The sequence below is a fragment of the Cavia porcellus genome, unplaced genomic scaffold, assembly GCF_034190915.1.
Source record: "Cavia porcellus strain 051 isolate PalLab524CR breed Dunkin Hartley unplaced genomic scaffold, mCavPor4.1 scaffold_16, whole genome shotgun sequence".
Lineage (NCBI taxonomy): Eukaryota > Metazoa > Chordata > Mammalia > Rodentia > Caviidae > Cavia > Cavia porcellus.
In genome coordinates, this window is record NW_026947499.1 from 55,521,894 (window position 1) to 55,536,757 (window position 14,864).

Below are 14,864 nucleotides of genomic sequence, written 5' to 3' on the forward strand. Positions count from 1 at the left end.
CACATCTTGGGAAGCCACAGGATAAGCCCATGCTTATGATGCAGAGAAGCAGGACTGGGGGACAACTTTAGGTCTCTGCAGTCAGGCAGGCAGGCCGGGCAGATGTATGCCACCACAAAGCCATTGTTGCTGGATCCAGTTCCTCTATGTCCTCTGAATACTAACAACAGGAACCCTGTCTCCTCACATTACTTAAAAGAGATACCACCCAGAAGAAGACAAGACACACTGGACCCCTCACCAGTTAGCCCACTCCTGTGATGTGCTCTCCTAGGCACAAACGTGGACTTGAGCGCCCTCAGCCCTCACTGTCCCAGGATGGTCCCTCACCTGCCTTATGAAGCTGTGAGCAAAAAGAAGCTCCCTAATCAGGTTTATATAACAAGGTAAGCATTTTATTTCTCTTTAAGCTTCATTTCTTAGTATCACAATGGAATGATGAGAAAACAAGAACAAAAACACGAGTCTTTGCAAATCCCTGGCAGAGCAGAGACTTCAAGGCAATCGGAGGGAAGGGGAGGCTCGGCAGAAACAGTTCCAACATCATGTTTCTCCTGGCCAGCTGGACCCTGGAGGGTAGGGAGGTGGAATGGTGAGAAGGTGGCACTGTCGTAAACTGTCCTTGGTGCTTCTGCCCCGTGGCTGATATGCACAGATCGCCTCAAAGGATTTCCTGGTGCCTCCCTAGGCACTTGGACACATGGCTCCACCTGCTCCGAATGCCCTGGGCACTCCAACCAGTGTGGTGATGGACCCTGAAGCCAGCTCTGCTGGGTGGTGGCAGGAGCGGGCAGTGGAGGAGGGGCAGAGGCCAGCCTCGCTGTTCAGGGCTGAGACTCCAAGGATTGGCTGAAACTTGCCTGGTGACACCTGCGGTGGGAGGTGGAGGCGGTGCGGCAACTGCAGCAGTCTGTGTCCCTTGGCATTGGGTCTAGAGCTTCACAGTGCCGGGGGGCAGGCTGTCATTGCAGAGTCGGTAGTAGCGCAGGTCGTTGACCAGCCTGTGCACATTCTGGGTGAACGAGGGCAGGTCCTAGAAGGCAGGGGCACAGCTGAAGCCCTGCCTGCAGGGCCCTGCCCTTCTACACCCCAGGTCACCCACCACTACTTCAATATCCAACCCCCATGGTATGATCTGCAGTGGAGCCCTGACAGGGAAAAAAGTAATGGCAAATCTCCTCTAGGGCCAATATGCCTGGCAGTGTAGCAGGCAATCAGCAAACATCTACCCAATGAGTCCTCGCCACTGCTCCAGCACCGACAGAAGGAAGACCCTGCCTCAGGCAGCACAGCACACGGAGGAAAGACTGAGGCTATTCAGCCCTCTCCCTCACCATGGCCAACTGGAGTGCCATCACTCACACCCAACACACTCCCTCCTACACAGGCTCCACGCTGCCTCAACCAGCCAGGAGTGCCCGTGCTAAAGCACCCAGGCTGTGAGGTAAGGGAGCCCTCACAGTTAGAATCCTGAATGCTCTCATGTCCCACTATGAGACTTTTGTCTTTAGTGTGAAACTATGGGAAGCCTGCTGTGTAAGTCCATATGAGGAATACAATTGTCACAGAATGAGCTGGCTGCCTGTGTTGGCTAGTGGTGCCAAGGTGACTCCCTCCTTCAAACTTGGGAAACAAGACTAGACTCAGGAAGCAGCTGAAGGCACTTCTACCTCTCTTGCATTCTACCTTTACCTCTTGCCCTGATCATAGCTACTCCTCTTCTACAACTCAGCTCAAAGCCTGTCTCTTGTAAAGAAGCTCCTTGTAGACCCTGTTGTCCTGGCTCCAGCTGGCTAGGTTGGGCCTCTGCTGGCCTCTATGTGCCCTGAGCTCTGCTTACAGACAGAACACCAACAACCTGTGGACTTTGGGAGCCCAGGTTACCTATGATGTGGAGTTAGCAGCAATGCCTACACTTCAGAGGGCTGCTGAAGGCTTAGCCAGGACAGGATGTGGAAAATGCTTTGCATGGTAAGGCCCACAGGTGTCTGCAGAACACTGCTAAAGGGAGGATCTGGGACTCCAAATGGCTCCTAACAGAGCCAGTTCCAAACACAGAGAGACTCAAATGAACTTCTGGAAAATGAGACTTCTTTATCTTATGCTCAAGGAAACCAACCAAGGCATGTCCTTTAAATCAGTGGCTCTCAAACACCAAATCAGAATTTCTCAGTGGAATACAAGTCTGTTCCTCTGACTTTAGTAGTAGATTTGGAAGCCATGCTTTAAATCAAGACATTAACCAATGGTGATATCATTAAAAACTGATCCTTAAATATTAGGATATAGGCTCTAAGATAAGGAAGAAAAAATAGCAAAGTACCTGAAGTGAGCTTCAAACTTAAAGAGAATACGAGATCTCAAGCAACAGAAGATTCCAAGACAAAGGAAAGGTTCTTAAAAAAAAAAAACTTTCCTGAAGCAGATTTTAAGTTAGAGAAGCAGGAAGTCACGTCCGCCCCAGCAAGACCAAAATGAAACCCAGTCTGACAGGGGCCCATGAGTGGGCTGCTGAGTAGAGAAGTCAGGAGCATCAGGAAAACACACGAAAGCCTAATGATCTCTCCTCTTAGCGTCACTGGGTATGTGTGAAGGAACCAAGAAAGAACATACCTTGTTCTATGGAAAAGTTTTAAGGCAAGCCTACTGGGCAAAGAGCAGAGATTCAGACACCTGATACAGAAAGGGAACACAGGAGGGTTCCCAGGATAAAGGCCCAAGACAGAACAAGCTGGGCACTGAGTTCACACACCCAGCAGTGATGGCATCATGTGCATTCAGAGCCATCAGCACCCTAGCGCACCTGCCTAAGGCAGCACAGAATAGCATGTGGGCACCTCAAAGACTTTCCTATAGAACCTGCAGGAGGGCAGCACAACCTGGGCTGGAGCTGCTCTGGAAAGATGGGCAACTCGGGCCCAGCATTAACGAGAGTGGGGGAGGCAGAGACGAAGCTCCTAAGTACTTATCTTCTCAGCCAATCTGCAAGTTTGGGCAAATCAGTGACAAGTTTGACTTTTAGTGCTACTCTACAGAGGTTCGTCATCCATGATGAAACCTCTGGACCTAGGTAAGAGGTGCTCTGTGGGGTGGAGTAATTAAGTACCAAGAAAATTAGGCAAATTTCCCATCCTTCAAGACAAAGGAGATGGACTACTGAAGCCAGGGACGGGGGACTGCAGTGCCTGAGACTAAACACTTGCAAGCTACAGAAGCCAAGGACAGGGAAAGGAACAAAAGATTCTAAGACAATGTTTCCTCAACCCAGCCCAACACCAGGCCATCCAAGTACCACACGAGCTACCACCATATTACCATGGTGGAAACAGACCATGCCCACAGCCTTGGTGTGCCCTGGGGCAACCTGCCCCTCAAGAGAAAGGCCCAGGATCCAAGCCTGCCACGCTTGCCATTTTAGCCTGGCCTTGCTCTCCTCACCCGATCCATCTTGAAATTCCGTCCCAGCACATTTTTCTGGTTGGCATCCACACCATTACAGCTGGTCAAGAACTCTGGGAGGAAGGCTGCAAAGAAGCCATCGAAGTCGACAGAAGCCATGTTGTAAATGGCGATGCCAATCTCCTCTTGCAGGAGGTCGTGGGACTTGTGAACCAGGACCTGGAGCAGCACATTCACAAACTGGAAGAGCATGGTGGTCCGGAAGATCTTCTGTAGGCAGAGGTGCAGGGAGTGCAGGGCATGAGGCTGACTCAGCCCCTGGGGCTGTCCCTGGTCCCAGGGTTCTACATGTAGGTGACTTTCCAAGAAATGGGCGCTTACCTTATGGTACAGCTTCTGTTTGGTGTTGAGAGTCTCTAAGTAGAATAGATTTTGTTTGAAAAGGTGGATGTCCGGCTGGAGAAAGGACTGTCCAAAAGCCTGGGAATGAGATCACCATTTTATTAGCAACCTTGGAGCTCCCCCAGGCCCAGTTCTTCAGAAGTCCTCACCCTATACCTGCAGAACTGACACACCCTGAGCAGCTTTTCCCCCTTACAGTCTATGTGAGGGCATACCATCTTGATTCTCCTGACCTGTCCAGTCTGGCATCTGTAACACAGAGTCTGAGCACCTAAGTCTCCCTACTGAGCCCTCCACAGCCTCATCTTGCACCTTCTGTAAGACAACCACCAGAAACCTTTCATTGGGCCTTTCAAACAAGAAGACCACAACTCTAGTCAAACCCCTCAGTAACCTTAGCAGAGACTGAAGTCTCCTTGCTTCCCCTAAGGGACCAACCCCTGCAGAGGCACAGAACCTCAGAGGTTCCTTCTCAACCTCTACACCTTGAGGTTAAGCAACAAAATTGTCAACTGCCTTGGAATCCCTGGATGTGAAAGTCACTAGTTCAAGAGCAAAATGAATCCCACTCCATAAACACCAACTATCCTGCTCCAACAGAAAGTAACCACAGGAAAAGGACGACAGTGGTCTGAAAAACCTCCATGGGGTAAGTAGCAACCAACCACTCTGACATTGGGCTGCTGTGCTATGAGAAGCATTGTAATCCCTGCAACAGTGATGAAATCTTCATGATTAACAAGATTTCTATTTATTTATTCTTTAAAGTTACACTTATTGATGCAAAACATGTGGTCAAACTTGATGTTTACCAATGTGTGATTCTGACCAACACAATCAGTTGTGCCATCATCACAATCAAGACATCTAACATTTCCGTTACCCAATAGGTCCCCTTAGTCTCCTTTGTGGCAATCTTCTCTCCCTTACCCTTCAGCCACCACTGCTCATTCTCTATCTTTACAGCTCCACTTTCTCTAGAGTGTCAAAGAATGGAATTGAATCTACCAGACTGGATAGCTTTCTAGATATAGCTGGCTATACCTACCATACTGTACTGAAAATTCACCTATAGTTTTTGTAGCAGTAATAAGCTTCCTCTTATTCCTTAGTAGCATCCAGTATATGTGTGTACTCCTTGGTTTATACTGATGGGTACATGGATTGTCTCCAGATTTAAGCAATTATGAAAAAAGCCATTACAAACATCTGTGTACAGGTTGTGTGAGCAGATGTTTTATTTACCTTGAGTAAAATACTTAGAAATGGAACTGTTAGGTCATATGCTAACTATATATTTAATATTATAAGAAATTGCCATCCTATGGTGACACATGCCTATAATCCCAGCTACTTGGCAGGCTAGGGCAGGAAGATCAGAAGCTCACAACTTACTAAGACTGTCTCTGAATGAAAAATAAGAAAGGCTGGGGATTACAGCTCAGTGATCTCTGGCCATTTAAGCCCCAGTACTTTAGGATTGGGGTGAGGATACCGAATTGTATAACCACTCTCCAAAGTCCTGAGTGGGAGAGTAAATCTTATTCTGCCTAATAATTCTTTTTTCTTTTTCTTTTTTTCTGCCTAATCATTCTTTTTTTTTTTTTTCCTAAATAGAACTCCATTATAAGCCTAATCATTCTTAAAAGCAGGAACAGAGTTCATGCAAGAGGGAGGAAGGGAGCAGACACTAGACCATTCCAAACACGAGCCCTCAATGATGTGTAGAAGACAGAAGGACCACGGCAGGGCATGTGATTTTCCAGAAAGGTAGTTCTACACAAGAATATGTTTGTTCAAGTGCATGTTGTGTGTTGGTTGGGAAGCTGAAGGGATGGAGGACGGAAATCCCTCTCGGCTCCTCACAAAGAAAAGCATGCACTAAAAACAGAGCTGGTTGCAGTGGTGCAGAGGCCTACCCAGGGAACTTAGTGAGACCCTGTCTGAAATGAATACTGATTCATAAGGCAGCATTTCTCTCAACATTGTATGAGTCAGAATTGTCCTTTAAAATACTGCTAGGAGCCAGGTATGGTGGCATGCACCTATATCTCAGCACTCTGGGAGGCTGAGCCAAGAGGACCACCAGTTCAAGCCCAGACTAGAAAACTTAGTGAGATCCCGTCTCAAATAGAAAAATAAGCACTGGATTCAATCTCTAGTACAGTGATTGAAAAAAGAAGACTGGTGGGCCCTTCCCTGAGAGATACCTCTTAAGCTGTCTTTAGGTAAGGAGAGCTCAAGGTAGGTGGGATTTAGGTAGACTCCCTTGAGGAAAGGCAACTGATACTAGTGGTATGCAGTTCATATATGTTACTTCATGTATCTCATAATGAACTCATGAAATAGGAGGTGTTAGCCCCACTTTACAAATGAAGACACTGAGGCCCCAAGAAACTAACTTCATAGGTACTAAAAGGTGACTTGAGCTTCAGACCCAAAACTCTGAACTCCTGGGCCACAAAGCAGCCTTGCCAGCTCTCCCACCTCACCTGCATGATGGCACTGAACTGGGGCTCATTCTCCATCTGCTCCTCGGCAATTCCCCTCTGTACACTGGCCAGGACAGTGGACTTGAAGAAGTAGCGCCAGTTGTGGTGGAGCATCCGGAAAAGGAGCTCAAATAACTCAGTCTTCACATCAGGGGAAGGACGCTTTGGGAATACACACAAACAGATACAGATTTACACATTGCCTTCGTGCTGCCTGCGGAGCCACTTGTGGCCAGGGCTCAGGGCAGCACAGAAGACTTAAGAGATGCCTGAGAACAGAATGCAGGTGTCAGCATCCACCCACACTCCTGTCACTTTCTGTGCAGAAAGCACTGAACACTTAGAGTTGCAGTTCACTTCAGAGACAGGGCCTACACCTGAGACACAACAGATGGACCACTCCCAAGGACCCTTTCTGGGACAGAAGTACTTGGCTTTGTATGCTAGGAAAAAGGGCCACTGAGTGGCAAAATAAAAAGAATGTGAATTTTCTGTTGAGAAAGTCGCCATCTGCTATGTCGTATCTTCCTAGTTGTGTTCCCTTTCCCAGGATAAAAATGCTGTCCAGCTCACCTGTTAAGTCTTTTACAATCTCTAAGTCTTAAAGATAGTGAGAGACCTTAAAAGCAGTTCTGCTCTTCATAGAAAAAGTTTAAAGTGTACTTAAAAACCACAGAAAGAGAAGTTAAGGAAGATATCTTAGTGGAGGCACCATGCTGCCTCCTTTACTGTCAATGAGGGTTCTCATAGAAGAGGGTAGGCTCTGTATACTTTCTAATTTAACCAAAAATCTCCATATCCCTGAAGAACATCACATTACTCTGTGTCTCTGTATAATTCAAGCTTATAAGGCACACACATACTTAATCCAGGTTTGAGTAGAATTAAATTGACAGCCACAAGTTCTATGGCACGAAGCTGAACAGGGCCCAAGTATGATTCAGGGTGCAAAGCATTTGGACTTGTTTCAGTCTAAGTTTAGGCTAAAAATGTTAGCATCTATTTATATAACTATTATCATAAAATTCCGCTTATTCTGAATTTTGTCATCCTGGGTGTCTGTTTTCCAAGAAGGACAAAGTTCTCTCCTATGACACAGAAAGGCTTGTTTGAATGCTTCTAAAAACATGCCTTGCATCCTTGAGTTCATGAACACTTTAAGAGGAAAGTATATGTGTAATAATGTTTGCCACAGAAAACTATATATTCACTTAACACCAAACAAAATGACCTTACTTACCAACCAGTGTTGTAATGATTACGCTAACTACTTCTAATTAACCTGACCACTTTAATATGACTATGCCAAGCTAAAGGTATTGCTTCGGGGGGGAGGGAGTTGGAGAGAATTATTTGTTGAAAATACAAACTATTATTTTCCCTCAACATTTCATTTCTCCTCAATGCCAAACAAATGTGGGGAGAGCAGGGTGTGGCAGCCCTGGGGACGGCCCTGGCATTGCCTACCTCGGCGATGATGGGATACACCTGCTCCATGCACAGGGCAATGATGCTGGGGAGAAAGGGCTTGAACACCTGGCCAGGTTCCTGCACCACCACCTGCAGGATCTTCAGGAACTTCTCCACCACCCTGCAGCCAGTGCTACCTTCATGGAGGATGCTTTCAGCCAACTGTTCTCTGCAGACAAGAGAACATCATTCAGTAACCAAACAACTGTTCCTTTGGAGAGCAGCATGAAAACCAATTTATGGCAAGTGAAGAAAAGGTAGCAGAAAGTCCCCTGCTGTGTGGCCAGCTCCACTACTTCTCATAGGAATCTGAAAAGGCTTCTCATGTGAATCTCGTGTGTATGGTTACCTGGTAAACATGTTGAGGAAAGTCTGTATGATTTGTTCAGTAAAAGGCACACCCATCTGTACTCTAAGGCCGCGAAACAGAGTGAGGAAGAAGCTCAACATTTCATCAGTCACATCTAAATAAAGGAAATGATCAAAGTTAAACACATGGGCACAGGTGAAGCCCCTGCCCTGACTGACTTTCTTTTGCAATATGCACTGTCATCTCTCTCTAATGCTTCCCACTGGAAATTTCCCCAGTACCATCAGAGCCAATGATGGAAAGCAGAAATGATTAAGAACCTGCTGAGAAAACAGCTCTGGTACAGGGAACCTTTGCTTGACAGCACAACAGGAACTGGAGGTTGCCTCACAGCCTCCCTCAACACCCAGCATCCAGCCATGCTCACAGTTTACACTGCAGATGGATCATTTGTGCTACTCTGATGAACTATTCAACTGGGTCAACACCTGAGTGACATAGCCATTTCTCTCTATGACCAATAAGCCCTTCAGTTGGGTCAGGAGTTAAGTGGCTAAATGTGGATAATGAGGGTATACTCAGGCTGTAAGACCCTGCTCCACTAAATGGACTAACTACAGATACTGGTTACAGTTTGTGTGGCTCCACTTCCAGATCTCAATTATCCTTTGTGGTATATTTTGACCACATAATCTGCTTGCAAGAGATGATGAATATATGCTGAAATGTACTTCTACTTCACTGGCTGGACATGCTTTCAGGACAGTCCGGCATGTGCATTCAGAGTTAGCTTCATCGTTGACACTGACAGAGTAGGGTGAAAAGAGCAACCTCAGGCAAACTCACCCTGCCAGGTAAATAAACACTAATCTGAGACACTTCTCTCACCTCTCTTATGTAATGGTCACTACTCTCTCACTTTCTCTTGCTTACTGGGAAAAGGCAAAGATGAAAAAAAGAAAACTAAGAAGGTCACAAATGACTCTGCAAGGTGACAGGCACCAGCGTCCATATTGAAGGCTCTGTTTGCTTTTTCACTGGGCCTCAGCCCAGAACTCCCAAAAGAACAGCACTGCCCTCTGCCGTCGGCACTGGATTCCTCTCATGGAACAAGTCAAGACCTGCACTGTATGCTCTATAGCTATAAGCAGGCACTCAGGTACCTGTCAGCACCACCCACTCATGAGGCCTCTGGGCCAGCTCTTACCTGACTGATGGATAAAAGCTGGAAAGAGGGCCAGGGAGACCTGAACAGATTCCTGCAGTGACTGGTAGCAGATCTGTCGGGACTTGGTGGACTCCCCAGAGATATTTTCCACAATATCTTCTAAGACACTGAGTGTCTGGTGGATAATCACTTTGGCTGCAAATCAAGATTAAGCTGCAGATTATGAGTTGTTTGAGGATAAAGCACAACATAAAGAGGACACAAGAAGAAGAAATCTGCAAAAGGACCAGGAAAACAATCACACAGGTTTGCTGGGAGAATAGTCTGCCTTGGTTCCACTATATACATTTCCTTCTCTGTGTCTCTGTGTCTGTCTTTTTCTCCTTTCTACCGAAAGAACTCCAGTAATCTGTCTGTCCTCTTGCTCAGGTCTGTGCCTGTTTTGCCTCTATCCATCAGAAACAAGTGCACAGAAAATGAAAAATAATAAAATTTACTCCCATTATCAACTGCTTTGAACTTACTCAAAATTGTAAGATACAGGCCAGGCATGTGGCTCAGAGACAGACCACTCACCTAGCATGTCAGTAGCTCTGGGGTCAATACCCAGCAGCACAAGGAAGAAAAAAAAAAAGAAAGAAAGATGAATAGACCAATAAGAAAAGTTAAGTGTCAGGGGATAATTATCACAGGTAATAATCAAACTTTCTGTTGCAACTGCAGCTACCACCCCCCCCACCAATTAACCCCAACACGCACATGTACCGTTGCTAGGTTCAGGAATAGTTGCTTGATCATTCTTTGACTTATTAGGTATGTAGCCTGAGAATATACATAATTCTTGTTACGATATACTATCAACAATATATATAATTAACAATTTTCTGACATGTGTGCTCTCATGATGATTTCATAAAGCACACTGGGAAAACAGGCAGCGGCCAACACACAGGAGGGCAGTGAGTTCCATGAGACCCTCAGTTAACTGTAGCCTGGGCTAGGATCCCCTATGGTGTACTGGGGACGGCTCATAGCCTCATCTTGGTAGGGCTGCTATGAGAATTAGACACAAGGTTCAAACAATTCTAGCAAAGCCCTCAGCATATAAGAAAGGCCAGGACAAGGAAGCTGTCACCATTTCCCACCATGGGAGGAGGCTCCATGGCTTCCAAATCTTCTACCTGGCAGAATTCTCTGTTATCGTTCTGACTTCTCACCAGGCTCTGTGGAGCTGAGAGAAGACATTCAAAGAAATGTACAGAATCAGGTCCCTAACTCTGCTAGCTGCTGGATCTTGGCTTCCTCATCTGAAAATGCAGGTAGATAACATCACTTCATTCACGAAACTGAGGAAAGAAGACAATGGTTCAACAGCAGGCCTGATCCACTAAACTGTTGACAGTGGTGCTAAGCAATGAGTGCAAAGCATACCCACGTTACTAAGGAACCATTCACAATTACTGCAAGCCCATGAACTGTTACCAAGCTAAGAACTCACCAAGGCAGACACTTCCCCTAAAGAGGATATGAGGAGCAGTTTAGAGAACAAAATCAACAAAGTCAAGAGATCAAAATCTGACCTCTGACTTTTAATGCAATTAAAGCAGCTATCAAGGCTTATTTACAAAAATATAAATGTAAAAAACTGAAAACACTGTAAGTATATAATACTATGAGGATGGGTAATTATTGTACTTTCACATGGACAAGATATTATAAAGCCATTCAAAAGCATGTTTTTAAGAAAAAAGCAGCAACTTTAGCAAAGTAGTACATTGTCCAGGATCTAAAGCCATTTTAACTCAAACTCCTGATCCTGCGCCTTTACCTAGGATCTTGAGCTACTTAGACCTGCCTGGTGGGGGAAAGGTACCTTTCCAAGGGACACTAGAAGATATTGCCTGAAAAACAGTAAAACTAAAAGAAATGATGTAATAGGAAGTATACCACTACACTAAATTTGCTAGGAATAATCAGACAAAACAAAACAAGCCCTGGACCTCTCAAAAAAATGCCAATTCATAAGACACAACAAATGGGATGCTTTTCTGTGCTAAAAATTAAATATAATGCACAAACCCCAACTTTTAAAAAAGCAAAAGGGATATTTTGGTAACAATGGGAGAAATTTTCAATGTAGTCCAAATATTAAATATTATAGTGTTTTGGCTGTGTTAATGGTGTGTTGCTTATGGAAGACAGTATCTTTTCCTATATAAAGGTTAGGTATTCAGAGATAAAATGTCAGTTATGCTGAAAAAAACAAAGGTGGCCAAGTGCAATAGCACATGCCTGTAATTCCAGCTCCTTAGGAAGCTGAAGTAGGACAAACACAAGTTCAAGGCCCACTTGTGTAACTTAGCAACACCCTGTTTCAAAATAAAAATTTAAGAACAGGCTGGGGTTATAATAGTGGTAGAACACTTGGTTAGCTTGCTAAACTGAAATGAGTTTAATCCCCTGTACCAAACACACACACATACATACACACACACACACACACACACACACACAAACTCTCTCTCTCTCTCTCTCCCTGTCCCTCTCCCTCTCTCTCTGCCTTGGGGAGGGGAAATGTAAATGTTGAAACATAACAACTGGTAAATCTAGGTCAAAGACAAAAGACTGTCTCATCATTCAACTTCATTGTCTTGGCTAGGCATAACGGCACACACCTGTAATCCCAGCACTCAGAAGACTGAGGCAAGAGGATCACTGCAAGTTCAAGACTAGCCTGGGCTACAAAGTGAGTTCAAGGCCAACCTGAACTATACATAGAGAGACCCTGTCTCAAAAAGCAAAAAAAAAAAAACATTTCATCTTCTTATCCGTTCAATTTCTCTCTAAGTTTGAAGTTTTTTTGAAAGCATAAAGCTGAAATGCAAAAAAGAAACTTTCTAAATTGATTTCATCAATGAATTGAGGATAGTAAAACACACTTCACAGGATTATAAAGAAGACTAAGTGAAATAATGTATCCCAAGTTTTCAGCCCAGTGCCTGGTATATAGTATTAACCATATTTTATGTATGGCTATATAGTATTAACTACAACTGTTATACTATTTATATACTATTAACCATACTTTTAGTTACATTCAGAGAGAATCATGAAGTATTTCTTGCACATGGGGGCCTCCTACTTCGAATCCCCTCTGAGGTGAAGTCATGGCCATGCAGCTTACTCCGGCTCATGAAACATGAATGGAAATGGTATGTGTCATTCCCTGGCACAGGCGTTGAGAACCATTCCCCTGTTCACCATGTGCCCTCTCCAGTGTGAGCACAGACTAAAGTGGAACTCATCAGTCTGGGTCTCCTCAACCCTTTGATCCAAACTGAACACAGAGTATAAACAAGACATCATTTTTCTCCCTTGCCTAAGCCACCAACCTGATGGGACTGTTTGTTACCACAGAGCATAATTAGCCTACGCTGGATGACAGAATTAGCATGTAAGATGAAGTGAGGAAAATGGACCGCTGTAATGTTCCTTGACAGCTGTTTCTAACCCCCTGAGAACATTACTTCATCTTCCCACACCTTAATTTCCTCATAGTTAGTTAAAACAAGAAAATTAATAGTACCTAATGGGTAAAACTAATGTGAGAATTAAACAAATTACTGAGTTTTTTGGAACACATTTAGAACAAGGATCAGACAAACATCAGACTCTGACAGTAAATGCTAGAAAAGCTACAGCTCTGACAATGAATATAAAATCACTATAACAAGAGCCAAGTGCATAGTATGGCTTCAACATGTCAGCGAGTCTTACCCAACTACATAACTATAAACATATATAAAGCAGAAAAGAAAGCCAATCATGGTGGCACACACTTGTAATTTCAGTAATCAGGAGGCTGAGGCAGAAAGACTACACGCTCAGGAGAGCCTATGCAATGAATTCAAGGCCAGCCTGAACTCACAGTAAAATCCTGTCCCAAAAATAAAGGTGACAATGATAACAAATCACAGCTAAAATTATTACTTTCTGAAAGATTAAAACTATTAATAGACTAAGTTAGGAAGACTAAGTTCAAAGACTGTGGACTACATAGAAAGATCTGTCTCAAAAAACCAATAAACAAACAAAAAATAAAGCAGTTAGCCTTAGGAGTTTCTTCATCCTTCGTTATACTGTTCTAATATTTTTGTACAAAGAGCATATGTTAATTTTCTGATTATAAAAATGTTTTTAAAAGTCATGCTAAGTGTATAATTTATGATATTTTATAAAGCATTTTTTGTGACATTCTACAAACGAAACCATCTAATTTTGTTTCTGTATTGTATTATTGCAAAAATACATTGTATTGTGGCTGGGGATTTAGCTCAGCGGCATAAGCACCTGCCTTACAAGCAGGCGGTCGTGAGTTCGATCCCCGATACCTATAAAAATGAAAAAGACAAAAAAAAAAAATCCTGTAGTTTTGAAATATTTCTGTATGTGTTATTTCAGGAAGATTTTGTAGTGAAATCTGATTCCTACACTTGAACTAGAGTATTCCTGGTTTCATTTTTGTTTTCCGTCTATGAAAAAAAGCATACTTCAAGTACATTTGTAAAGACACCAAGCTCTTTCAAAATCTCTGAAATATTTGTGCTCAAAAAACATTAAAACCAATCTCCCAAAACAGTTCTTAAATTCTTTTCCAATATAAAGGGGAACTCCTTTGTTTGCTAACACAAGTACAGATCAATAATCACTGTAAGGTTTGTTTTATTGATGGCAAGTACCAACAACAGTGTCTTCCATAGATACTGTCCTTAGGTCTCTTAACGGTTACATTTTACCTGATAGAAGGGGCAGGCTGGATTCAGGAACTACATTCCACTGATGTGTTACAGATAAGTGGGATTCTACCACCCGAGTCTGACTTTCCTGCTTGACAGCAGTATGGCTATGGACAACTGAATTCAATTCATGAGCCTCTGGTGTAATTCTCACCTGCCACAAAGGAAGAGCAATCTTGCCCTATTTCCCTGGGTTTTCCTATCCAAAGGTCACTTACTGTCATCCAGTGGCATCTTTCTTGGAGGGGTGACAGTGTCGGGTTTCAGGTTGCGATAGTCCCTGGAGAGCGCAGAGATGAGGCTGGCATGGTTGATAGAGCGCACAGGCCACTGCTGCTCATTCTCAGGAAGGTTTGGCCATGGAAGCAGCAAGATGTTAGACAATGCTCGACACACCAACACTTGTGCCTACAAGACACCCAAAGGCACCCATAAGAAGTCAAAGAAAAACCAAAGGCAAGGTGCCTATGCCTGATACAACCTGGATTCCCTGGATGCTTTGAGCTCCTTCCTACTAACCTAGGACAGGCCCCACAGTCCCCCACTAAGGTAACCCACACAGGAAAATGAAACTCAGCAGGAAACCCAAGTCTGAGTCTGGCACATCCCTGCTGGTGTTCACACTTCCCCTCTGGTACTGAACCATTAAGAAGGAGAAAGGCCACTGCACACACTGAATCTAACACGGCCCTCAGCAGCTACCTTCCGACATTCACCAAGGAGTTACTCAGAACAGGGTTCTGCAGACTCTCATCCTCACACATTTAATCCAGGTGCTCTAAAGAAGAACTTGCTTCCTCCCCCACTTCCTACCTACCCCCTTTCTG

The 14,864-nt window shown here is 44.3% G+C and overlaps 1 protein-coding gene across 3 annotated transcripts in view; it reads right to left on the reverse strand.

The window, feature by feature from the left end:
• Window positions 1-373: 373 nt before the first annotated feature.
• Xpo6 (exportin 6) overlaps window positions 374-14,864 on the reverse strand; it is a 140,813-nt gene continuing 126,322 nt past the window's right edge. For 2 of the 3 annotated variants that reach the window (XM_005007543.4, XM_003478218.5), the window contains exons 17-24: window positions 14,256-14,445; window positions 9,281-9,436; window positions 8,113-8,227; window positions 7,761-7,932; window positions 6,294-6,455; window positions 3,781-3,879; window positions 3,439-3,669; window positions 374-1,033 (exon numbers count right to left, since the gene is read on the reverse strand). In XM_005007543.4, coding sequence (XP_005007600.1) covers window positions 932-1,033; window positions 3,439-3,669; window positions 3,781-3,879; window positions 6,294-6,455; window positions 7,761-7,932; window positions 8,113-8,227; window positions 9,281-9,436; window positions 14,256-14,445 — 1,227 coding nt within the window. In that variant the 3' untranslated portion in view covers window positions 374-931. The remainder of the gene's footprint in view (window positions 1,034-3,438; window positions 3,670-3,780; window positions 3,880-6,293; window positions 6,456-7,760; window positions 7,933-8,112; window positions 8,228-9,280; window positions 9,437-14,255; window positions 14,446-14,864) is intronic. The other variant, XR_010039888.1, reaches the window with a different exon arrangement.